Source organism: Lampris incognitus, chromosome 11 (assembly GCF_029633865.1).
Source record: "Lampris incognitus isolate fLamInc1 chromosome 11, fLamInc1.hap2, whole genome shotgun sequence".
NCBI lineage: Eukaryota > Metazoa > Chordata > Actinopteri > Lampriformes > Lampridae > Lampris > Lampris incognitus.
Window position 1 is genome coordinate 10,688,184 of NC_079221.1, and position 26,444 is coordinate 10,714,627.

At 48.0% G+C, this 26,444-nt stretch overlaps 1 protein-coding gene across 3 annotated transcripts; it reads right to left on the bottom strand.

The window, feature by feature from the left end:
* Positions 1–271: 271 nt before the first annotated feature.
* On the bottom strand, positions 272–26,025 carry LOC130120690 (immunoglobulin-like domain-containing receptor 2). Of its 3 annotated transcripts, XM_056289373.1 has the most exons (10): positions 25,893–26,025; positions 21,208–21,537; positions 18,688–18,811; positions 13,459–13,511; positions 9,460–9,606; positions 7,827–7,988; positions 7,357–7,470; positions 5,538–5,739; positions 1,650–2,340; positions 272–903 (listed from the first exon to the last, which is right to left on the bottom strand). In XM_056289373.1, exons 1-10 carry the CDS (start codon positions 25,930–25,932, stop codon positions 868–870), a joined length of 1,899 nt encoding a protein of 632 aa, XP_056145348.1. In that variant the 5' UTR covers positions 25,933–26,025; the 3' UTR covers positions 272–867. The 3 variants fall into 3 exon arrangements, with proteins under 3 accessions (XP_056145348.1, XP_056145349.1, XP_056145351.1); XM_056289374.1 differs by lacking the exon at positions 13,459–13,511 and having other exon boundaries at positions 18,692–18,811; XM_056289376.1 differs by lacking the exon at positions 7,357–7,470.
* Between the last annotated feature and the right edge of the window lie 419 nt (positions 26,026–26,444).

Here is a 26,444-nt window from a genome sequence, read left to right on the forward strand (position 1 = left end):
GCGGGCTCGGTCTGTGTAGTGTTCCACAACACAAGGCAAACACTACACATACACGGTCCTGACACTGGCAGAACAACCCCCCCTTTTTTTTCTCCCAATGTACCTGGCTAACTACCCCACTCTTCCGGTCGCTGCTCCACCCCCTCTGCCGATCCGGGGAGGGCTGCAGACTACTACCACGTCTCCTCCGACACATGTGGTCGCCAGCCGTTTCTTTTCACCTGACAGTGAGGAGTTTCGCCGGGGGGTCGTAGCACGTGGCAGTATCACGCTATTCCCCCCTGTCCCCCCTCCTCCCCCTCGAACAGGCGCCCCGACCGACAAGAGGAGGTGCTAGTGCAGCGACCAGGACACACACCCACATCCGGATTCCCACCCGCAGACACAGCCAGTTGTGTCTGTAGGGACGCCCGGCCAAGCCGGAGGTAACACAGGGATTCGAACCGGCGATCCCTGTGTCAGTAGGCAACGGAATAGACCCGCTACGCTACCCGGACGCCCCTCGGCAGAACAACCTTCACAGATACAAAACGTTTTGGCACAGGAAGACAAGTCCTCTCACTTAACAACTAAGGTCCAGTCTCACATACAACCATAATCAAGACACACACTTGAACAATTACTCTTTCATAGTCGACTATCGTGAAAATACACACGGACTTCGACAAAACACCAGCTCGCATCATGTGCTGTCCATTCTCTCGGGATTTTCCATCCGCAGACGTTTCCATGCTGTTATTTCAGTGAGACGGCGCCACAGCTGTTTGAAGGGTTAGTGTTAAGATGCTTTTTAAAGAGTGGGGCCAAACTCTCAAAGCCGGCGGTGCTTTTTGGGGCGAGGCTCGAGTTTTCTCTTTTTCTGCCGCCTCACACATTGAGAGAACCTCTGCTCAGTGCGGCGCTCTGTTAAGGAAAGGCACCAGGGCCACACGTTAGACATCCTCAAGTCAAGCTGCGGGTTTAGAGCGGTTCGGCTTGGGTTTCAGTTCACAGAAATCATGCGGTTCAAGCTCGGTTAGTAGTGTGTGTGCGTTACCGATTCCACCGTGCACATTTCCCATTAGTTAGACCCAAGTTAAGCATTTGCAGTACAGTTAGTAGCCCATGCTTAGCCGCATCACCTGCGTTTTAATGTAGCGTGTTAACGCAGCTATGTAATTTTTGCTTGCCGTTGTTCATTGGTGATTATTTTAGCATAAATGTAGGGATGCACTGATACTGTGATTGGCTATAGGGACCGGGCTAAAACGGAGTATCTGTATTTGAGATTTTACCGCAAGACTAAAAACCGATTCTATCGCCATTATTTTGTCCGCTGACCCCCAAGCTAACGGTCTAAAAAGATTCGTACTCTGAATCGGTATCAGCAATGAAAACGTGAGATCAGTGCATCCCTAATAAAATGGTTGTCCTCTTGAAATCATGTTAAATATTAATGACTCAGTGTAAGACAGAATAAATCAATCGTATATGCACATTAAATTCTTTCTTAAGATACAGTAGGCTAAAGACAACTGTACATCAGATTTGGCAACAATTTGAAAATGGTCATTGATTATTTACAGGATTCTGTATATATATCTATGCAGGCTCCTCTACCAAAGCGCTGAAGAGGAAAGATGTCCTTTTCCTTTCTATAAGTAACTCACCATGTTTCGGCTCCTGTCTCGGTCCTCTCGGCCCCCCTGTAGGGTTTGGGACAGGTTCTGAGGTGGGCGGCTGTAGCAGAAGGGCCTCATGGCCGGGTCAACGGTCCTGTAGCACTCAGAACTCGGCGGTTCTACCGTGCGGTAACGTTCGGCGTCCCGGTCGGCCCTGCGGTACCTCTCCGCCTCCAGCTCAGAGTATGGCGGCAGAGGGTCGTCTTCTTCAGGACGGTTGCTGGGCGACCTGCTGTTGTAGTGGTCGCTGCCCTTTCCTCGTGAACTTCCCTTGGAGGGCGTGTCGCTGTCCTCGTCGGCCTTCCCAGCACCTCTGCCCCCTCCCCGCCCTCTCGTCTTGCTCTCCAGTATGCCATTGAGGAAGGCGTCGTCATAGTTCCTCCCCGCCTGCGGCTGGCGGTGGGACAGTCGAGAGGGCCGGTCACTGTCCCACGTGCCCCGTCTTTTCTGTGGCAGAGGGGAGGGGCTTCGCCGATGCCAGCCTTCGTCTTCGTCCTCGTAGAACCGTCGGGGGGGACTGTTGTCCCGGTAGTTGTGGTCGTAGGCTCGGTCGCGTGGCTCACCACGTCGAGCGCGGGGTTCATAGCACCGGGCAAATTCCTCCAGCTCGTCCAGAGAGCCTGTGCGCCCCCTGCTGTTCAGCGTCCTTCTCTGCAGGTGTTCTGAGTGAGGGTTCCACCTATGGCAGATAAAAAGAGGCAACTCAGCACAGACATTAACTATGCACTGCTTATATACCCACATAACATGAACAAGTACATAGACAAGCAAGCTGCTAACAAAAGGCCAACTGTCACTTAGGGTCATCATTTACTGATCAGCCTAGTGTTTTGCTTTTCCCTCATATTAACCTTACTTAGGCCTCAAGACTTGTTAAGAAGGTGTTAATTTGTGAAGATTTTCTCACAAAACACCCACAGGGTCACAGTACTTACTTCTCCAATTGCAAGACAACTTTTGCCATGTCCTTACTTAACACAGATAAATTTAAATCATTTCTCTTTTCCTTTGCTTCGGCCATCCATCCACACTAGGGCAGGCATTTTTGACCACTTAAAACATCCATCCATCCATTATCTGAACCGTTATCCTGCTCTCAGAGTCGCAAGGATACTGGAGCCTATCCCAGCAGTCATTGGGCGGCAGGCGGGGGAGACACCCTGGACAGGCTGCCAGGCCATCACAGGGCAACTTTTTGAAAACTTTCTCCAAAGTGGATGAGTGTGAAAACGCCAATCTTGCGTTGTAGTGTGGATGGCAAAATCTGTGCTGCGTTTTTTGCTGATGTATGATTGTCATGTGATCTCAGGTAAAGCTTCCAGCTCAAGTGGCCTGCAAATGCTGAATATAAGAGACTTAAGCATTTATCTATTGTTTTGGTATTTCAACTGCGAACATTTCAAAAACAATCGGAAAATGTTGGTATGGATGGAAAACTGATCAGTTTTTGACATGAAAACGGCGTTTTCAGATTTCTCTGGATTAGCAGGACGTTTTTTTATTCTCCTCTCCTGGAAACAACTATCCACCTGAATTCAGTGGAAGGATTAAGGGCACCATGCATTTTTTTGAAGCTGGATGTTATGTACAAAATTTCTGAAAATTTGGGGCTCCTTTTCTATAGAATATTTTGAGAAGAAAACAGCAATAAGTTGAGTTAACGTAGCAGAGGTACTCCCATAACCTCTTCCCTTTTTAAAAATAATACTTACTCTCCAACCTCCCCCCCTCTGCCCCCTTACCACCCAGCCCCTGTAAAAGTTCTCTTGTGTCCCCACTTTAAATGAACTCTGACTTGACTTGACTGTCTTCCAGCTATCTCCTCACTAATCACAGAAATCGTTAACTCCTCCTTCAGCTCTGGCTCAGTCCCCCATACGCTTTTAAACTGGCTGCTGTCACCCCCATCCTCAAAAAACTTGGACTGAACCCTGACATAATGAGCATCTTCCGGCCCATCTCCATTCTCCCCTTTCTGTCAAAAATACTGGAACGTGTTGTCACCTCCCAACTCAAAGCTCACCTCATCTCCAACGACCTGTTCGAGCCATTTCAATCTGGTATCCGCTCACAGCCCAACACAGAACTAGCTTTCAAAGTCATCAACGACCTCCTCCTCTCCACAGACTCTCATCCTCCTCGACCTAACTGCAGCTTTCAACACCATCAACCGCACCATTCTTCTCTCCTGCCTTAAATCCTACCTCAACATCACCAGTACTTCCCTCTCCAGGCTAAAGTCATATCTCACAAACAGACAACAGTTCTTCAGCATCAATAATTGCACCTCCTTCACCGCTTCTCTGTTCCAAGGCATTCCCCAGGGTTCTGTGCTTGGTCCTCCCTTCTTCATCCTTTACAAGCTTCCCCTTGATAACATCATATGTCATCATGGTCTCCATCTCAACTGCTACGCTGATGACATCCAGCTCTACATCTCCACTAAATCTATCACCACTACAACCTACTCCAGTGTGACCAATTGTCTCACTGAAATTAAATCATGGATGCAAGTCAACCTCCTCAAACTAAATGGTGGTAAATCTGACATGATCATCATCAGTCCCAAATCCCTTACCAAAACCACTCACAACTTCTGCCTTACCATTGATAACTCCACTCTGTCTCCCTCCCCACACATCCATAACCTCAGAATCATTTTTGGCAACAACCTCTCCTTTGAACACCTCATCAATCAAATCACCAGAACTGCTTTATTCCACCAAAAAACAAAACAAAACAAAACATAGCTTGTCTCCACCCATCACTCTCCTTCTCTGCTGTTGAAACTTTGATCCATGCCTTCATCACATCCAGAACGGACTACTGCAGTGGCATTCTCTACAGCTCATCATCCAAAGTCCGAAACAAACTCTAGTAGATCCAGAACTCTGCTGCTCGCCTGCTCACCCACTCCCACTTGCGTGACCACATCACCCCTGTCCTCCAGAACCCCCACTGGCTCCCTGTCCCACAACGGATCCAACACAAAGTCTTTCTCCTCATTCACAAAGCCCTACATAACCAGACCCCCTCCTACCTCACTGACCTGTTCCGCTACCATACTCCTTCCCGCAGTCTTTGCTCCACCGATGCCAACATCCTGTCTCCACCACACAGGACCAAGTGCCGGAACTGAGGAAACAGAGCCTCCTCTATAGCTGGCCCCTCCCTCTAGAACGCTACCCCCAAACACATCAGTGACTGTACCGATCTGTCCACGTTCAAATCATTCATCAAAATTGGCCTTTATAGAATTGCTTTTAATGTATGATTATTGTGTGTTATATGTTTTGGTGTGTTGCTTTTATGTTTATCTTATTTTATGTAAAGCATCTTTGTGTACCTTGAAAAGCACTATACAATTAAAATGTGTTATTATTATTATTATTCTTTATTTAATCCTCCCCCTCAGTGGTAAGAGTGACTGGGGGCGGATGGGTGGGATGGGATGAAACGAGGAGATTGGGGAGTGATGGGACAAGATGAAGGGGTGGGATGAAGGGACAACTGGGGACAGATTATGTCTGCCATTCCCTCTGTATGTTCTCTTTACAGTTAATCTCTTTCTCAGATATTCATCCCAACTTTTTGTGTCATACTTCAAACAGAATCTCCTTTTGTAAAACTGAAAATCGATAACACCGGTGAACACAGGATTATCTCACAAAGCAAAACAGCCCATATCTTTTACGCTTGTGTTTCCCTTATTTCATGCATGTAAACCCTATTCATTTTGCCCATAGAGACAAAGCCAAAATGACCTGAGAACGAGCTCATTTCCAGGTGGGTTTACAAAAAAAAAACCCACTCATCCCTGAACTACTCTGTCTGCGCCAATACACTAATACATTAATCTTCCTAGTAGATTTGTACCTGTGTTGGAGTTCATCATCTGAAAAATTGCCTCTGTCCTGTCTGTGTCGGCGTCCCTGTGTGGGCGGAGCTGCTCTGAGCACTGATTGGTCATCAACATCCAATATGGGTGGGAGCGCCTTCATCTGGACAGTTTGATAGGTGTTCCTGAAATCTGTAGTCCCGCCTTCGTGAAGAGAGCTCAGCTCTGATAGGCTGCTGGCTGTACGGACAGACATGTCAGTGATGGAGACCGTTACTGTTTTCAAATGAAGTTAATAAAAAGAGTTTGTTCATCAGTGTTTGGCTGATTAGACTCCTGGAAAACGCAACCACCCTCCCTAAAATAGTCTGGTAAGATTTAACAGACCTGTATAAGAAAACTAACATCTCCCAGGTGGATGTCGTCATCTTTTTAAACTTGATGTATACAATATCCATCCATCCATCCATTAACCAAACCGCTTATCCTGCTCTCAAGGTCACGGGGATGCAGGAGCCTATCCCAGCAGTCATTGGGCGGCAGGCGGGGAGACACCCTGGACAGGCCGCCAGGCCATCACAGGGCCAACACACACACACGCACACATTCATACCTAGGGACAATTTAGTACGGCCTATTCACCTGACCTGCATGTCTTTGGACTGTGGGAGGAAACCAGAGCACCCGGAGGAAACCCACACAAACACGGTGAGAACATGCAAACTCCACACAGAGGATGACCCGGGATGACCTCCAAGGTTGGACTAGCCCGGGGCTCGACCCCAGGACCTTCTTGCTGTGAGGCGACCGCGCTAACCACTGCGCCACCGTGCCACCATTTTTAAACTTGACATACACAGTATCGGAACTGTACATTAGAGAGTTCTGGTTTGATTTTACAGCAATTACTGTTTACTAATGTGCATAATGATTTGCTTACGACAAATAACAGCAGAACATTGTACTAACCCTAAACACCACTAGCACAAAGTATTCTAAACATGTAGCAGACATAGGTAACATACAAAATGTGAAACATAAGCACACTATTTGCAGTCTATATTTGCAGTGATTATATTGCCACTGAAAATTTTGTATTTTGAAAAAATAAAACAAAACATAGAACAACTACTTTGATATATTTTCACCAAACGAGTATTTTTTTTTTATTTTCCCCACTTTTTCTCCCCAGTTGTACCTGACCAATCACCCCGCTCTCTCAGCCATCCCGGTCACTGCTCCACCCACTCTGCCGATCCAGGGAGGGCTGCAGACCACCACATGCCTCCTCCGATACATGTGGAGTCGCCAGCCACTTCTTTTCACCTGACAGTGAGGAGTTTCGCCGGGGAAACGTAGCGCGTGGGAGGATCACACTATTCCCCCCAGAGTTGCCCCCTCCCCCTCGAACAGGCGCCCCGACCGACCAGAGGAGGCACTAGTGCAGCAACCAGGACACATACCCACATCCGGCTTCCCAGCCGCAGACACTGCCAATTGTGTCTGTAGGGATGCTCGACCAAGCCAGAGGTAACACGGGGGATTCGAACCGGCGATCCCCATGTTGGTAGGCAGCGGAATAGACCGCTATGCTACAGTAATTTTTGGTAAAAGTATACAAGTGCACAAATGAGCAAACCTTTAAAGTGACCACATACTGATTTTCCCAGTGTTAGTGTCTGGAGGTATGAGATGTGAAGTTAGCCAGAACAATGACACTGCTGATGCTAATCAGCACAAGACGACTGACATAAACCTCGGACACAAAGCACAGGACAGTTCAGTTTAACACAAAACACAAACAGCCTCACACACGGCCACACAGACTGCACAGGGGCCTACTCTGGACAGGCTTACGTTGGACGGCAGCCATCTTGGCCGAGGGAAGCTGAGCCAGCTCCTTCTCTACGTAGTACACAACTTTCATTGACTCTTGGCCTTGATTGGCCTGCAGGCGATACCCACTGCGCACTGTGGACATGCACGCAAGTGAGGGCACACACACACACACACACACACAGGGACATATACATGCAAAGTCACACACAGGCACACTGGTGAGTAACAGCACGTTTATACAGAGCAAAAACCAACAACCATACACAGACCAACACCATCACGTATGTATTTACACATGCAGGCATGCACACAGACATGCTGTCAGCACACATGTCTCCAGTGAAGTCATGTTAGGGACAAATGGAGGATCAAGAATGAAATGAGGGTTGGTTTTATCTCACCGATGCCAAGAGGATTCATGACAGGTTGTTATCCCACCATACCCCGAAGTTTACTTGGCCTTTATCACATATCTGAATGACACTCACCCCCGGCCAGGTTATTCTCCATTGAAGGGATAGAAGTGACCTTGGGTTCCACGTGGGACTGAGGGGCCAAGGGGACCATGGTGGGGACCCCGGGAATGTAGTAGGGGTACATAGGAACCTGAGCAGGCTGGCCACTCTTGGCGATCTTCCCGGCTTCATATACTAAATAGAGAATAAACATGAATGAAACTTTCGATAGAGTCTGATCGCTCGTGAGTTAAAGGTGTGACGTGCAATTCTACTCGGATCCTGACCTCAACTGTTCAGTGATATGAATAACAACAAATCAAAGCAAGCGAGACAAATTCAGAGAGAGAGGTGGTGGATACACAGCCCGTTTTCTAACATCTGCCGGGTAGAAAAGCGATCAAAGTGAACGGAGCGATGCTCTGCTGTGATCGCTGTGTAGTTTCCTGAAGTCTGCTGATCCAAATCTCTTAGGCTGTCACACCTCAATGAAAACAACCCAGAAAGTTCAGCTCCTGTGTTTTGAATGCAGAAATCTGACAGGTGAAAAAAACCAAAAAAAAAAACCCATAAGAGACATTTTCCGGGGGTCTGGGTGGCATGGCGGTCTATTCCGCCTGCTTGGTCGGGCGTCCCTACAGACACAATTGGCCATGTATGTGGGTGGGAAGCCAGATGTGGGTATGTGTCCTGGTCGCTGCTACACTAGCACCTCCTCTGGTCGGCCGGGGCGCCTGCTCGGGAGGGGGGTAGGGGGCTGGGGGAAATAGCGTGATCCTCCCACACGCTATGTCCCCCTGGTGAAACCCCTCACTGTCAGGTGAAAAGAAGCGGCTGGTGACCCCACATGTATCGGAGGAGGCATGTGGTAGTCTGCAGCCCTCCCTGAAGCAGCAGAGGGGGGTGGTGCAGCGACTGGGATGGCTTGGAAGAGTGGGGTAATTGGCCGGATACAATTGGGGAGAAAAAGCCACAAAAAAAAAGACCTTTTCCAAAAAGTCTCAAACAGAATTTTGGAAGCACACAAAATTTCAGGTTGTATTTTCACTTTTTCCATTTTGCTATTCAGGTGCTGGTACGACAGAGAGATCAGCCTGGAAAAGGGCCGGATATACTTATGTAAATAATGTATGGCGGTCTGAGGACGGATGTCCCTGCCTGCCTAAGTGTTTGTTTCCTTATTATGTTGGAATTGGCACATGGGAAGGACCATGTGTCGGCCATGTGATGCCTAGCGGCCTGTCCAGGGTGTCTCCCCGCCTGCCGCCCAGTGACTGCTGGGATAGGCTCCAGCATACCGCGACCCCGACTGGGATAAGCGGCTCGGATAATGATGATGGATGACAACATAGCTTCTGATCTGTAATTCGACCATCAAATGAGTCCTGTAAACTCAGATTACTGAAGAGATTATTGCAAACACGTGATGTGTTTGTGAACAACTTCTGAGTGTGTGTGGGGGGGGGGGGTGCATGACATTTACTGGTCATATTACGCTTGTGGACAGCCAAAATATTACACATTGCACCTTTAATACTGAAAGCACACATGTAAAGTGAATGTGAGAGGAAGCGTGACTTATGGCCGCCTCAGACGCAGCTGTTTAGCCGTTTTGCTTGTTTCCTCCGGGACAGGATGCTGTCCAGGAAGTGTGGGATGGACTCACGGTGCCGTGGGCAGCAGCAGGTGTCTGGGCAGCAGCAGCAGCGGACGTAGCAGCAGCAGGAGTGAGGACAACACTGACACCAGCAAATCCCCGCCAGCAACAGGAACAGGACACTGCCCAGGACTACGGAGCCCACAAACACCCACTCTGGAATTCAGACACAGACACACACAATCACACACACACACACACACACACACACAGAGATAAATAACAACAACTACATCGTCCACCTCTTGTTCACCACTACAGAGTGTCTTTTTAGGGGTCCCAGCTGAGACCCTGTTATCTGTTAGGATTCTTCTTCTTCTCCTGCCCTTCAAAGTATCTGGGTCTCAGAAAGCGTGATAGCTGCATAATAATCTCACCCACTACTCAGACGAAAAAATATACTGACTGGCCAAATGGTGGCGCTATGAAAATGAACTTTACATTTTGGCCTATAACTTTTGAATCGTAAGTCTCAGAGACAAAATTCTCTTTTTCTTTCCTGGGTTATATGGGTCCAGACGAGACTAGAGGCAGAAGCCACACCCAACCGAGCCTTGAAAGGTTTTCCGCCATTTTGAGTTTTGACCAAATCTGTCAGCGAAAATACAGATTTTCAATATCTGTAGGAACTCCTGCAAATGTTGAGCCATTTTCACTAAACATGGTACAGAGCATCTCTGAACCAAGCGGGGAGAAGTTAATTTTTGGGATTTTTGATATTCCAGAGAGTTTCATCATACAAGCCAATCACATCCTATCAAAATAGCTCATTTTAACTCATTTGCAATAACTCATGAACGCCTTGAGATATCAACCTGAAATTTGAGACGCATGTTCAGACGTTTTCACTCGTGCATTGCACTTAACCTATAGGGGGCGCCACAAATGCCAAAAGTGTATATCTCATAATCAGCCGCATGGATTCATACGAAATTCAGCTTGCATGATCTCAGTCGATGCATAAAGTTTGGTAATGATTGATTAAAGTGGGCGTGGCTTATTTTAACAAATTCCAAATTTCAAAAAAAGAAGAAAAAAATCACTCTCACGTCCTACAGAGCTGAGAATTTATCAGCACGTCCACTGACGTGTGACAGACGTTTGCCTCACTGCAACCTATAGTCAATTCAGAAGTCCGTCACTTTATATTTTCCAAAATATTTAAAGTCAATTAACATCTACATCTCCACACGTCTTCATTCAGATGCGACCAAACCGACAGACAGATTGTGCAGATGCTCCACATCACACGTCTCAAAGGGTGCTCACACATGTCCAACGACGAGTCTGCAGTCACACGCGGTGTCTTCCTGTCATTACTACTGTGTGCACAACATTTTCCGTTTTGCCACATGTCTGATCAAACTTCACCAAAGCATTTCACAATACACCCGGAAGCAGCAGAATGGTGTGTGTGTGATTTCTTTCAGAATTGTATCACCAACACTTCAACTGTCGTGAATGTTTTATGCATAAACAGACAAAAATACCCCGGTCTGGTAACTGGGATGTCGCTGCCTCAACTTTGTAATCCATGATATTGGGTTACACAAATAAAATCGACTTGACTTGACTTGTAAGAAGGTGTGTGGTGAGCTCTGTCTCCCCGCTGGTGCAGTCACTAAGTCAACTTCTCTGGGTCATACAAAGGTCGCTGTTCAAGTCCCAAGGTGTCCAATTCAAACTTGCCTACCTTGTGGCAATTTATGCATGTGGAATATTTTCACTTTCTTCTGAAGGTCATATTAAGTCAAAGACTGCCCCCCCCCTTTCTCTCCCCAACTGTACTTGGCCAATTACCCCACTCTTCCAAGACATCCCGGTCGCTGCTCCACCCCCTCTGCCGATCCGGGGAGGGCTCCAGACTACCACATGCCTCCTCCCATACATGTGGAGTCGCCAGCCGCTTCTTTTCACCTGACAGTGAGGAGTTTCGTCAGGGGGATGTAGCACGTGGGAGGATCACGCTATTCGCCCAGTTCCCCCTCCCCCCCAAACAAGCACCCCGACCAACCAGAGGAGGCGCTAGTGCACGACCAGGACACATACCCACATCCGGCTTCACACCCGCAGACACGGTCAATTGTGTCTGTAGGGATGCCTGACCAAGCCGGAGGCAACACGGGGATTCGAACTGGCGATCCCTGTGTTGGTTGGCAACAGAACAGACCACTACGCTACCCGGACGCCCTCGACGACTGCCTTCTGATAGATTTTAGGTTTTTTGCCATTGAAATTTTGTCCAAATCTGTTTTTTCTCTACTCCTCCTACAAATTTTGAGCAATTGTCACCAAATTCGGTAAAGGGCATCGCTGGACCAAGCCGGGAAAAGGTTATATTTTTGGATTTTTGATATTCCATACAGTTTTGATCTAAAAACTGGTTTGCCAATCAATTTTTTATCAAAATAGCTAATTTTCCAAAATTTTGCAATAAGCCATGAACGCGTTGAGATACCGGCCTGACACCTGAGACACGTTCAGGAGTTTTCACTCGGCTTACGTACTGAAGTGCACTGCGCTCAGTGCTCGGACCCACCCATCACCGCTTTGTGGCTGTACTTTCTGTCTGTTATTGCAAATCAACACAACACGAGCTGGTCGGTGTTTAACATGTATGTTTTACAGACGGCTTAAATCAGCTTTGCTGTATTTCAGCCCGGTCCTGACGGCAGGGGAGCTATTCCTACATGACGGCCTCTCCAGCTGGGAAAAAAAAACCCTCTGGTACGATGCTTAAAACAACACCAGCAGGTCTTTTTTGGTCTCCTAACCCCCACAGATGGCTAAAAATAGATAAGTTTTGAGAAACTCTGCCCATCTGGATAAGAAATGTATCTCACCGTTATCCGGCGTCTGATCTCTTAGGCATCCAGACGCTAATGGCAAACTTCCTTTGGGGTGTGCCGCAAATAACCCCCCCCCCCACACACACATATCTACCCCGCCATACCATCACCACCAAATGAACACACACCCTCTGAGGATCTGATTTCGAGGGAAGCTGTGGTTTACAGGGCAGCTGGATGTGACGGTTATGAACTGTGGGAAGGTAGCGCATATTGTTTTCACACAGACGCGCCATCAGCGACGATTTAACTATGCCGAAACAAAAATTAAGAAGGGAGGGAAAAACTGGTCAACACCCCCACAAGCGACTGGCGGGGCTTCGGTGAGTACACCGGCCCTGTGATGGCCTGGTGGCCTGTCCAGGGTGTCTCCCCACTTGCTGCCCAATGACTGCTGAGATAGGCTGCAGCATCCCCGCAACCCTGAGAGCAGGATAAGCGGTTTGGATAAGGGACGGCTGGATGGATGGATGGATGGATGGATGGATGGATGTTCGTGTCTGACGTTGGAGGAGACAGAGGAGAGAAGGTTCAGGCCAGATTCTGTCCTGGGTCAGCCGGGCCATTTTTATGCTAATCTAAGCTTGACGTTTGTGAGGCGGTTTTACACTGAGAGCTTAATGATGCAGTCCTCAGCACTTACATGCAAGGAAATTACATTTACGGTGCTTTCTAATCGCAGGCGTGTTTAATACAACTTCTAATCCATGTATATCTAAATCATGAACCTTTTTATGGCTGCACATTTTAAGATATGGTGATTTACGGCTTCACCATAGCATTCAAATGTGGAAGGAAGGTTGTGGTTTGAGGGGTCTGAAGATGTGAGGTTGTGTCTAACAAGCAGATATGACAGAACAAGCCGGTAGAAGACCTTCACCAACAGATAGCACAACATAAATAAGTAAAACTCAGGTTCAACCAGGTTTTTTTTGGTTTGGGGTCCATTTTGAATGGAGCTCTGGGATGTGCACCGGTCCAACAGCAAGAGTCAGGAAGTTAAACACAATCAAGACCGTGGTTTCAAAGACACTGAGCGTTGTGTCAGCGTTTGTTAGTCAGACAGAATTGTGATTGCAGTGAGAAAGTGAAGCCGGCGGCGTAAGCCAAAAGCTCAAGGGTGCCAGCGGGGTGTTGGGAGTCACAGGTGGCGCCATACCTGGCATAATCTCCACATCAAACTCAGGTAGGAGATCGTCCCGCTCACCTGTCCTACCTGCAGAGAGAGGAAGAGCAGAGATGAGGGCCAGCAGAGGAAGGAGGAAGAGTAAAAGATGAAGCATAATAGCAAATCTGGCTTCAGAGCAGCAGATTAATGGCTCATGCAATCGACCGAGGGACCAGAGAGACCAGCTCGTACATCCATCCACCTCTCATCACAAAGAACATCATTCAAAAAAAAAAAAAAACCTGAATGATTTATAGACAAATAACCAAGTGTGCCGTGCTAAAAATAAAACCTAAACAAGGACAAAAGAGAGATATAATATATGCTGTATACATGCCATCTATCACTTAAGTGGGCCGCCTAAACTTTAGCAACCGTCCAAGTGGAAGATATTCAGACTTTTCATCTGCCATTATATAACTGTATTAACTTGATTCATTTTGTTGGAGGTTAAGTCAGAATCAGAACCATGTCTACTGGCCATGTAGGTTTGCACATACACGGAATTTGACTTCGGAAAGGATACGACGCTCTGTTAAATTCAGTCTTAAGGTGAAGAATATCGTAAAATTTATCAAAATAAGCTTTGAAATACAGGTTAGAAGAGGTGCAAGAAAGCGAGAGGAGGACGAGCACAAAAAAAGCGAGCAGAGAATTATCAATATTTGGGCCTCCGGGTGGCGTGGCGGTCTATTCCATTGCCTACCAACACAGGGATCGCCGGTTCAGATCCCCGTGTTACCTCCGGCTTGGTTGAACGTCCCTGCGGACACAACTGGCTGTGTCTGCAGGAGGGAAGCCAGGTGTGGGTATGCGTCCTGGTCACTGCACTAGCGCCTCCTCTGGTTGGTCAGGGCACCTGTTCGGGGGGGAGGGGGAACTGGGGGGCACAGCGTGATCCTCCTATGTGCTACGTCCCCCCGGTGAAACTCCTCACCGTCAGGTGAAAAGAAGCAGCTGGCGACTCCACATGTATGGGAGGAGGTACGTGGTAGTCTGCAGCCCTCCCCGGATCGGCAGAGGGGGTGGAGCAGCGACCGGCAAGGCTCGGAAAATAGTGTAATTATTTATGTAATGAAAATTTAATATGAAATAGAAGAGCAGTCAGGACTAGACTCAGGCCGGCTCCGGAGGTAAAGCTGGTTCATCAGCACTCCTGACCGACACACATACGTGTGTGTTGTATGACTTTCTGACGCATCGTATGGAAATACACACACTGCATCAAACAGAGTTCTATCGTGTCAAGCCATGACACACCACGGCACAAAAATCCACTGTTTGTGTAGCGTTAGCTTATTTATCCTCCCCTTCGCTGCCCCCGATTCACTCAAAAAGCCGCAGAAAGCCCTGCCCCTTATCTCCGATTTTACCCAAACACACTCCGAGAGGTTTGTTTTAGTTTGATCTCGTACAAAAGTGGCTTGCCGGCCAGAGTTCATGCCGCGAAAACTGTGACGACACCGAGGGTTTCCAAGAACAGCCCTTCGATGGACCAAAACTGGAGCCTCAGAAGCTCAGGGTCAGGGTTCAAAAGGCTAGACCTATCTCTCTTAAAGACTGATTCTAGCGGGGGGGGGGGGGGGGGGTGTTCATTTCTGTGATGTGTGTGGCTCATGAATCATGTGCCTCACTGAATACACTGAATACACGCACACACACACACACACACACACACAAGAGAGAGAGAGAGTGGCACTGAAACCGGTGGTTGTGAGTATGTGGGAGTGTGGGAGCGCAGAGGGGCTTGGGAAACTGGGGCGCACAGAGCACCAGAGGATTCTGGGACAGAAATTTACGCTTTGAGCTCGTCGGAACAAGGTCATATGCAACTCCTATCGACACGGTAACAATGCCTCTTTTGTACTTATTGTCAGAAATATTGGCAGAGAGAGAGAGAGAGAGAGAGAGAGAGAGAGAGAGAGAGAGAGAGAGAGAGAGAGAGAGAGAGAGAGAGAGAGAGAGAGAGAGAGAGAAGTTAGTAAGAACTAAAACAAAGTGGCCGCAGGGGAAAAAGTCATTCTGTTGGTCTGTAACAGGTGTGTTGATGTCTGAACACTGAATTTTCCATTTACATTAATCTCATTTAGCAGGCGCTCTTATCCAAAGTGACACACAGCATTAATAACTGGTGTTGAATATAATTAATAACTGGTGTAGAATATAATATATAATTAATAACTGGTGTTGAAGATAATTAATAGCTGGTGTTGAATATAATATATAATTAATAACTGGTGTTGAAGATAATTAATAGCTGGTGTTGAATATAATATATAATTAATAACTGGTGTTGAATATAATTAATAGCTGGTGTTGAATATAATATATAATTAATAACTGTTGTTAAATATAATTAATAACTGGTGTTGAATATAATAAATAATTAATAACTGGTGTTGAATATAATTAATAGCTGGTGTTGAATATAATATATAAGTAATAACTGGTGTTAAATATTATTAATAACTGGTGTTGAATATAATTAATAGCTGGTGTTGAATATAATATATAATTAATAACTGGTGTTGAATATAATTAATAGCTAGTGTTGAATATAAGAATCGGAGCACAAACTAGATTTACCTTGTCACATTTCAGTATGGGGGAAATTCATTTCCATAAGAGCATAAAATGTCAGTTGAGGAGCAAGCAGGGCCCAGTGGTATAATAATGGTGTTTGAGTAAGGGCCCACTCGTGAATACCTGACACCACTCGTAGAGTGAGATGATTCATATCAGCTACAGAGCGCCAGGAGAGACCATTAAGGATTGAGGTGGAACTGGACGAGGAACGTTCTTCAGTCCAGTAGGTCTTGGTAAACTACAGGTGTCGTCGTTGTGTGTTTTCAGTCTGTATTTTTTTATTTGGGGTTTTTCCCCTTTTTCTCCTCAACTGTACTTGGCCAAGTACCCCACCCTTCGAGCCGTCCCGCTCGCTGCTCCACCCCCTCTGCCGATCCGGGGAGGGCTGCAGACTACCTCATGTCTCCTCTGATACATGTGGAGTCACCAACCGCTTCTTTTCACCTGACAGTGAGGAGTTTCGCCAGGGGTATGTAGCGCATGGGAGGATCACGCTATTCCCCCCCAGTTCTCTCCTCCCCCTCGAACAGGTGCCCCGACCAACCAGAGGTGGCGCTAGTGCAGCGACCAGGACACACACCAACATCCGGCTTCCCACCCGCAGACATGGCCAATTGTGTCTGTAGGGAGGCCTGACCAAGCCGGAGGTAACATGGGGATTTGAGCCGGCGATCCCCCGTGTTGGTAGGCAACGGAATAGACCACCACGCTACCCGGACGCCCCCCGGTCTGTGTTTGTTTGTGAGAGGTATTCAGGGACTGTTATTAAAGTAAAGCTCACTCTCTGAATCCATCTGCCTACCGCAGTAGACCAAATACCCACTGTCAGACTCCAGGCTGAGCTGATGGAGCCAGCTAACTTGTGTGTGAGTGTGTGTGTGTGTGTGTGTGTGTGTGAGCGTGGCCCGGCACACTCATCTGAATACCTTGAAGCTGAGTAACTCTAAGTAACCTGAGAGAGGCGAAGTTATGCGCCCCTGTGAGGGAGGGAGGTTGATAAGGAGGGATGGAAGGAGAAATTTAAAGGGCGAGGAGGAGGACGGGGGATATGGATAATGAGTTTCTATGAGGAAGGGATGAAGGAAGAGAAAAATGGGGGAACGAAGGGGATCTGAAGAAAGACCCGGTCTGTCCTATTAGTTGAGAAGCTCAAAGCGCGGGGCAATCGTTTGAGCCCCGTTGGACAATTTAGGATGCGTCAGAAGCCGCGTATCGCCCCCCTTATCTAGTGACAGTGTGAGAAAGGGAGGAAACGTCCTGGTAAAAACCCAGCCAGCTTTGATACTCTTTAAGTTTTACCTCCCCACCCTCCTCACCCCTGTGTGAGCTGATTATTATCGGATTAGCGAGGAGGGGATGAGGGACTTACACATCAGCTTGCTTCATCGTCACTTTACACAGTTGGTGATTCAAACTTGCACAGGAGGGCCATTATTTTGGGGAACTTGCATATCACCGTGCGTTTAGGCTTCATGTCATGGAAGGCTAGCTGAGTACACTCTTGTGTCTGTCGGCGACCCTTAACATACTTAAGGTTCCCTTCACAAAAGATGGAGCGTTGCCGTAGTAACAAGCTTAACAAGCGTCTCGCGGTTTTGACAACAATTGTCCGACCACAAACCCCTCGCTAAATGGCTGTGAGGCTACGGCTTATGCTAACAGTGTAGCACAAAACGCTTCAAAATACCTGGCCATGCAAGTTCTTGGCAGCCTTCTACAATCTTTTAGATTTTCTCCCCAATTGTACTTACCCTATTTTCCAAGCCATCTCGGTCGCTGCTCCACCCCCTCTGCCGATCTGGGGAGGGCTGCAGACTCCCACATGCTTCCTCTGATAGATGTGGAGTTGCCAGCCGCTTCTTTTCACCTGATAGTGAGGAGTTTTGCCAGGGGGGACGTAGCGCGTGGGAGGATCACGCTATTCCCCCCAGTTCCCCCTCCCCCGGAACAGGCGCCCCGACCCACCAGAGGAGACGCTAGTGCAGCGACCAGGATGCATACCCACATCCGGCTTCCCGCCCCCAGACATGGCCAAATGTGCCTGTAGGGACGCCCGACCAAGCCAGAGGTAACACGGGGATTCGAACCAGCGATCCCCGTGTTGGTAGGCAACGGAATAGACCGCTACACTACCCGGACGCCCCCACTTCTACAGTCATTAAGCAACACAAGACAACGCTTACTGAGTAAATATAACATACATACACACACATACTTACACACACATACACACACTCATGCACAAACCCACTATCCTGCAACTAAGCCTATGACTCAGAAGCAGCCTGTCTGTTTGGACTACATGGACCTTATAGCTAATTAAGTAGTGCTGCCTCAAAAGAAAGGTATGGCCGAGGCTATTTCAGCGCTCTAAGAACAGATGCTCTCTTACAGGGATCCAGACCATGTAGAGAGCCAAAGGACCATTTGGCTCTCTCCACAGAAGCTGTTCCACAGACACTTGGAACTGCAAACGTCAAGAAACAGCGTTTCTGAAACCTTACAGGCAAAATATCGAGAGAAACTTCACACCGTAAACACGAAACAACATCTTCTCATGTAAGCCCCAAAAAAAATCAGGTCTTGGCATGCAGCATGTAGAACAAACTGTGTTAACAGGAATGTAGAATGAACCTACCCAGCACGAGTAACTCCACCTGGCCCTCGTTCTTCCCCTCCAGGTCATCGGCGATGACAACTTTACAGAAGTAAACTCCACTGTCCCCCCACTGGAGCTCCCCAATCCGCAGGTCCGCCTCTACATGGTGGGAAACCAGAGACAGGGTCACATGTAAGAGGTGAAAGGTGAGAGGTGAAATGACTCTGGAGCAGGCAGCTGACCATCCGCTCACACCGCATTCAGTTCGTCTGGAGAAGTCGGAGGTTTACAACCGCCAAGTTTTATGTTTTCCATTTGATGAACTTGGACCAACAAAGAACACTTTACAGCTCAATAACGTTGACGGTGTATACCGCCATGTTAATATGATGTCACAGAACGATTCTCAGCAAATTTCAAGGCCTGTTCTATTGTATTTTTTTCCTCATCAGAAACCAGAAATTCAGGGGCATCTGGGTAGCATAGCAGTCTATTCCGTTGCCTACCAACACGGGGATCACCAGTTCGAATCCCTTTGTTACCTCCAGCTTGGTCGGGTGTTCCTACAGACACAGTTGGCCGTGTCTGCGAGTGGGGCATGTGGGTATGTGTCCTGGTCGCTGCATTAGCGCCTCCTGTGGTCAGTTGGGGCGCCCGTTCAGGGGGGGAGGGAAACTGGGGGGAATAGCGTGATCCTCCCATGCACTACGTCCCCCTGGTGAAACCCCTCGCTGTCAGGTGAAAAGAAGTGGCTGGCGATTCCACGTGTATCAGAGGAGGCATGTGGTAGTCTGCAGCCCTCCCCGGAGCGGCAAAGGGGGTGGAGCAGCGGGGTGGAATGGGGATATTTGGCCAAGTACAATTGGGGAGAAAAGGGGAGAGGGACTCTAACCACCCCCCAGAAATTCCGGCTTGCCATTATGAATAAAATACAGCGTTAATGAGTGTCAGTGCCCTGAATGGTGTTCATCTGAACTGCAGCCTCCCATCCTAGTGCAGCAAGAACCTTCTAGCACGTATTTTTGGATTAAATCTGATACACTACAGTAGCATTGGAGTAGAACAAAATATCAAATTTGAAAAGATACAATCTATTTCTAGCATAAAAAAAAGACATAAAAGGTTGATGGATGACTTTGTGAGGGAGAGCTTTTCATGTGTGCGGTGGTAACGACCTTCAAGATGCTGTGTGTAATAGTTCAGCTTTCCTGAAGTAGAACATGACTCATAAGTATTAGCAGGGGTTGCTAAATGGTACTGATTGAAACCATGCAAATGACTCAAATACCCGCTGACTTTGAGTTTTGTTGTTGTTTGATGTCGGCATGTTTTGTGTCTCCAACGTCTTTTGATTTGAGTTAGTTTGTCTTTCTTGCTTTGACTTGTAATTCACATCACTGAACAGCAGAAGTCAGGACTCATGTTTGGTCACATATAGCACCTTTTTAGCAGCTCTGGGCTATTACGAGTATCTAAAAAGTCTTTTTTTTTAATTTAAATTCCCCCCTCCCTTTTTCTCCCCAATTGTATCTGGCCAATTACCCCGAGCCGAGCCATCCCAGTCGCTGCTCCACCCCCTCTGCCGATTTGGGGAGGGCTGCTGACTACCACACGCCTCCTCCGATACACGTGGGGTCGCCAGCCGCTTCTTTTCACCTGACAGTGAGGAGTTTTACCAGGGGGACATAGCGCGTGGGAGGATCACGCTATTCCCCCCCAGTTCCCTCCCCTCAAACAGGTGCCCCGACCGACCAGAGGAGGCGCTAGTGCAGTGACCAGGGCACATACCCACATCCGGCTTCCCACCCGCAGACACAGCCAATTGTGTCTGTAGGGACGCTCGACCAAGCCGGAGGTCACACGGGGATTCGAACCGGCGATCCCCGTGTTGGTAGGCAACGGAATAGAACGCTACGCCACCCAGACACCATCTAAACACTCTTTAAGTGTTTACCATTATCAATACTTGAATACACTAGAAATACTATAAAAAATGCACAGCGCTCCGAGTAAAATTAACAGGTGAGCCTAAAAGCAGCGCGTGTTTTGAAAATGAAATCTGTAACATACGCTAAAATTTGATGCTTTCCACCAAGTGACTGGTATCACGTCACAGGAGGAGACTGTTTACTTTGGTGTGCAGATACCGGGTCACCGTGAAATATTAGACAAAGTACACCATCAGCTATCAGGCTCAATTCAGCATGCATGTCTTTACTTTTTACAGTGATTAATGACTTCAGGTTAATGACTGACAGATCGGTCAGGTGTTCGGCGTTGATAAGGAGTGTGATGTCATCGGTGTGTACGCATGAATATGAGCAAATTGTGCTGACAGGTGCGTTGCGGCCACTCAATTGTGGGGCAAAAACAAAAGAGGACTATTTCGAGAACAGGAAATCTACATGACTCAGGGATGACTCAGAGGGCCAAGCATCGGGAGGGATTTTTTTCAAGCGAGAATGACCTTCGTGGCGAATGGGATATTCTTTGTGGAGCACTGCAACGGTATACAACTCAAAACCTGGAAGAGGAGGAAAAGAATATAACGTTACTGTTCATAATGGTGATGTCTCTGCCCTTGTAGTGTTCGGCCAGCGTCATGGAAGGTCCCTGACCCGAGGCCACGATCCGAACCGTCCGGCTGCTGTCTGAACACTCCAGGTGGGACTTGGTGCCAAGGTCGGACGCCTGGACCGCCAGGCTCTCTGGGAATTTGAAGGCGTCCTGCGTGCGGTCGCGGCAGTAAGACTTGTACCACCACTGAACCACCGGGGTGGTTTTGGACGAGGTGTGGTACTGACATGGGAGAACCACTGACTGGAAGAGCATGGCGAACCGGTGCTTGTCCCGCATCGTGACGTCCACGCCACTGCAAACACAGACTGACACACACACATGCACACACACACATGTCAAATTCACAAAAATGTTGGGGAAAAAGTGAAAGTAAATGGTAAGAAGAAGTAGCTACAGCTGCATAAGACAAAAGCAAAATTCCACAATTTGACAGAGTTGGGGGGAGAAAGGCAAAATGCATTTATCAACTATGCCACATGTAAGACTTCTGAAAATAACGTTAGAATATTCACTGGCCTACGTGAATGCAACACAGAAATAAAAATGTACGGTAAAAACAAACAGCATCAACATTAATGCTCACAATGATGAAGTCCACATGTATAGTACAACTCACAAACACACACTGTCAAACTCGCTGACAGGCCTTCTGCTATTTTTCTTTCTGATTCACACTAGAGACGCGCTTCTGTCAATAGGTTGTTTTTTTTTAATTTTGATATACTATATTATATATTACTATATTACACGATATTATATTATGTTACATAATATAAAATAAGATAGTATAATATAATAATATAGTAATATATAATATAGTATATCAAAATCAATTTATATTATATCATAATATACCATATTATTATACATTATATATTATATATTTTATATTATATATATACTATATTACCCAATTTCCCCTCGGGGATGAATAAAGTATTCTGATTCTGATATTAAGCCCCGTGGGGAAATTCCTCTCTGCATTTAACCCATCCTAGCTGTGTAGCTAGGGGCAGTGGGCCATTGCCATTGCCTCAGTCAGGGGCATTAACCCTAACATGCATGTCTTTTTGATGGTGGGGGGAAACTGGAGCACCCGGAGAAAATCCACCACAGACACGGGGAGAACATGCAAACTCCACACAGAGGACAACCTGGGATGAACCCAGGACCATCTTGCTGTGAGGTGACAGCGCTAACCACTGGGCCACCGTGCCGGCCACTGTGAAGCCAGGCACATTCACACTCAGGGGTTGTTTTTGCTCTTGAATTCCTTCCGTTAATCTCTGTGTCGGACAGCAGAAAAAAAGACGACAAAGAGAGCGGTAGGAATGGAAAGATAGTAGACAGAAGACGGTAGAAGATGGAGGGCACAATATTGGGCCTTTTCCATACCCATGTGCTGGCTTGGCTTGACTCGGTGCATCAGCCCAGCACGGCTGGGATCTGCATCTTCATTACAACAGGGCTACTGCTTGAAGGTGTGTCTTTAACGGATGGAGTGCCTGTCACCCTCTTTACTAATGCACTGTGCAGCGGTTGGTGGTAGCCTGCTACTTGTCATGGATTTTCAGGCTGTTGTTACCATTCTGCTTGGCATCTACCACTTATCGCTTAAAAAATGGAGACGGGATGACGAACTGGATCTGGAAGAGGTGAAGCCCATCTGACGAAGCCCATCTGACATCACCACAACCCGCCTGGAGGCGGATATGGCGCGCTTTGGCCCAACTCTGGAGATAGTCCATCTCGGGCCCGACTTGGCATTACTCGGAACATTTAAACTGGCAATGGAAATGCAAGTCAACACAGCCTGGTCCCCCCCCCCCCTTTTTCTCCCCAGTTGTAACCGGCCAATTACCCCACTCTTCCAAGCTGTCCTAGTTGCTGCTCCACCCCCTCTGCCGATCCGGGGAAGGCTTCAGACTACCAAATGCCTCCTGCGATACATGTGGAGTCACCAGCTGCTTCTTTTCCCCTGACAGTGAGGAGTTTCACCAGGGGGACGTAGCGCATTGGAGGATCACGCTATTCCCCCCCCCAGTTCCCCCTCCCCCCCGAACAGGCGCCCCGACCGACCAGAGGAGGTGCCAGTGCAGCGACCAGGACACATACCCACATCAGGCTTCCCACCCGCAGACACGGCCAAGTTGGGACGCCTGACTAAGCCGGAGGTAACACGGGGGTTCGAACCGCCTGTGTTGGTAGGCAACAGAATAGCGGACGCTCTGCGGCATGGTTTTTTGACTCGGCGTGGCCAAAAGTGCCAATTAAAAAAGCATAATGAGTGGTGACAACTCGATCAACGAAAAGAAGCTGAATCTCTTTCCTATGTGTGTGTGTGTGTGTGTGTGTGTGTGTGTGTGTGTGCGTGGGTGTGTGTGTGTGTGTGGCTGGCTGATTAATGCATAGGAGGTTACAGAGCAGATTACTTGCACAATATCGAAACACACGGGAGCATACACAGGAACAGGGAAGTGTGTGTGTGTGGGGGGGGGGGGGCGGAGGGGCTCTTGCACAGTACCGGGGTCATTAAGGTGAAATTCCATTGTGCGTGGGTGGACGCTCCTGTGAGTATGTTGGGAGAGGTAGGGGGCTGTCATCATAAGGGGAAGCAGGGATTCTGCTGTGTTCATCCAGTCATGTTAGGGTTGGGTGGGGCAAGAACTTAACTCTAAATATTTCCCAGAAGAGCGGAAGTCAGAACAAAGGCAAGCCCACCATTTTCTTTCCTTTGGTCCAATCTGACAAATATACACTCGAGGCGGGTGTATCGCAGTCATCTAACATGACCCATTTTCTACGTTTCCTTCGGCCCTCTTTCGATAAGAGCCACTCTCTTCTGCTGTCCTGCTGCGCCAAACTTCGGAGACGCCACATCACATCACGGTTTAGGAGCTCGTGTAACGTGTAGCTACTATGACTTTGCCACGTGATATCTTCACTGTACAGCAGGTGTCCAGTAGGATCGCATGCCTTTTCTTAAAATTTTCATAACTCTTTTAATATCCTCCAAGTTTCTCAGTTTTCTCAACTCCATTTGCCTGAATACTGACCTACTTAAAAGTGGTGCAATGGCGTTTTTGTCCAGGTCTGCTGCTGAAGATGAGGTTGGCCGTGTGGGCTGGTCGGTGTGTGAGGGTTTTAAGGAGTAGCAGCTTAGATTTATGGGCTGGCCGGGGCTCCTGCATTCCTCCCACGGGACAGCTCGGCTCTTCCCTTTGTCTTTTCATCCGTGGGCCAGCCCCATTGTTAAGGCTGCAGAAAATCTCCCCGTCCCCATTATAGGAGAGTTTAGAGGGGGGAGGGGGGTTGGGGGAGAGGCGAGAGACTCCAAACCAATGAGATTACCTCGCCCCGTCCGGCTGGGTGTTACCAGCCAATTAACTCTTCGAGATTTAAACAGAACCGTTACACGGCCCAGGGTGAGCGGAACCGCAGATGATGTGGAACAACGCGCTATTTAGTTTCCACGACAACAGAACTACAACTAAAGAATTTTGATATCGTCAATCTGATTAACCTACTTACTAAACACCACTAAGGAAGGTGAACTGCACTGAACTCTTGCCGCCAAGAGCATCCTCAAAACTCAAAAGCTATTGAAACTAGGAGTATATTCAACTTGCTGGGATGAGCACTGCTTGGTCAACTGACGTGTTTTGCTCTTCTTTTTCTATAGGTTCTAAGCAAAATCACCAAGAAATGGTTACATTTTTAAAATAGTGCAACACAATTGGAGTCACTTGATGCATCACCTAAGTAAGCCTCGCATCCGCTAAACTTCCATCACCCATGACTCACCCAAGATATCTATAACGCTGTTGGTTATGTCGTGTCTTATGACAGGTGGGACGCATCAGTGGTATAAACAGGACATTACATCTCCACCACCTTTGTAGGCTACATCAAAACGACCCTGTCGCCTTCTCCATAAACGCAGACTGCACTGGAATAAATCCAGACTGGGGGAGGGGGAGGGGGGGGTTCTTCAGTCAGTGTTGTCTGATACCTCTGCAGCGGGACGCCCCGTGTTTCCTGCATAAAACTGTCAAATTTCCTGAGCTTAACTTTCCCATTGTTACGCATTCCTTCACCTTGCCTCGTGAGACCTGCCGTCGCCGGGAACCGCCGCCACTCCTGGGACCCTGTGAGGGGGGTTTGGGAGGAATCGTACTGTAGCGAATTCGGGGGGGGGGGGGGACAACGCAACCGCAGGAGCTCCCGCGGCCGGGAAGCGAACCCGTACCGCCCGCACCGCAGGAGACCTCGCTGACCGCTCGACTACAGGGTCGGACCCGCGAGCCCGCGTTACAGTACCGACAAGGTTCGCTTGCTCTATAATCTCAAAATTCCCGTTAGTTCAGACGAGCAATGGCTGCGCGCCACTGGCCGCCTGGGACCCGCCGCAGGTGTTAGTTAGTTAGTCCGCATTGCTACTGGACACGGAGCACATAGCGTCTCTCAAGCGGTCCCCCTCGGCAGTGAGAAGACGGCAACAGATCTGCTTTACTACTTTACGGACGGGTCGCGGATGCGGCTGTACATACTTGGCATGGGTTAGTATGTGAGTTTAGGGTCAACCAACCTGTTGCATGTCCGCCCTTTTTTTTTCTCCCGCAAGGGGGATAAAGTTTAAATTCCAGACTGTAAAACTCACCCAGTGCCCCGATCAAAACGGAAAAGCGGTAAAAGTTCATGTTATGGTCCGTTTTTCAGCAACGACTGATAAATCCGCATGATGATTATTCCGGTCCCCTCTCTTGTGCGACCGCTCAGGAAACGGGACGGGCAGCCAGGCTAACGGGACCGTACCATTTCACACGCGCGGGGGGGGGGGAGTTCGGACCAAAACCCCGACGCTTCGTTGGCTCGTTTAAACTCCACCGGGTTTTTTCTCCTCTTTTTCGGTTTCTGAATTGGAGAGGCGTCGGAGCGCATTATTTGAAGTCGCAGCCAAAATAAAGATGAACGCCACAATGTGTTAACTTAAACTTTCTACAACGGCTGGCATCACCTGTTTCATAACGAGGTGGGGGGGGGGGGTTAATAAAATCAGGTCAGATTTCGCAGTCATGAGGAATTTTAAGGCTCCAAAAGCCAAATTCTTTATCTTTTTACAAGCTACTTTAAGGATTTATTATGCTTTCCCCCCTTCTGATTAATGGCCAAGTGTAAATTTGATATCTGGCCAAGTGAAGTTTTCCTATTT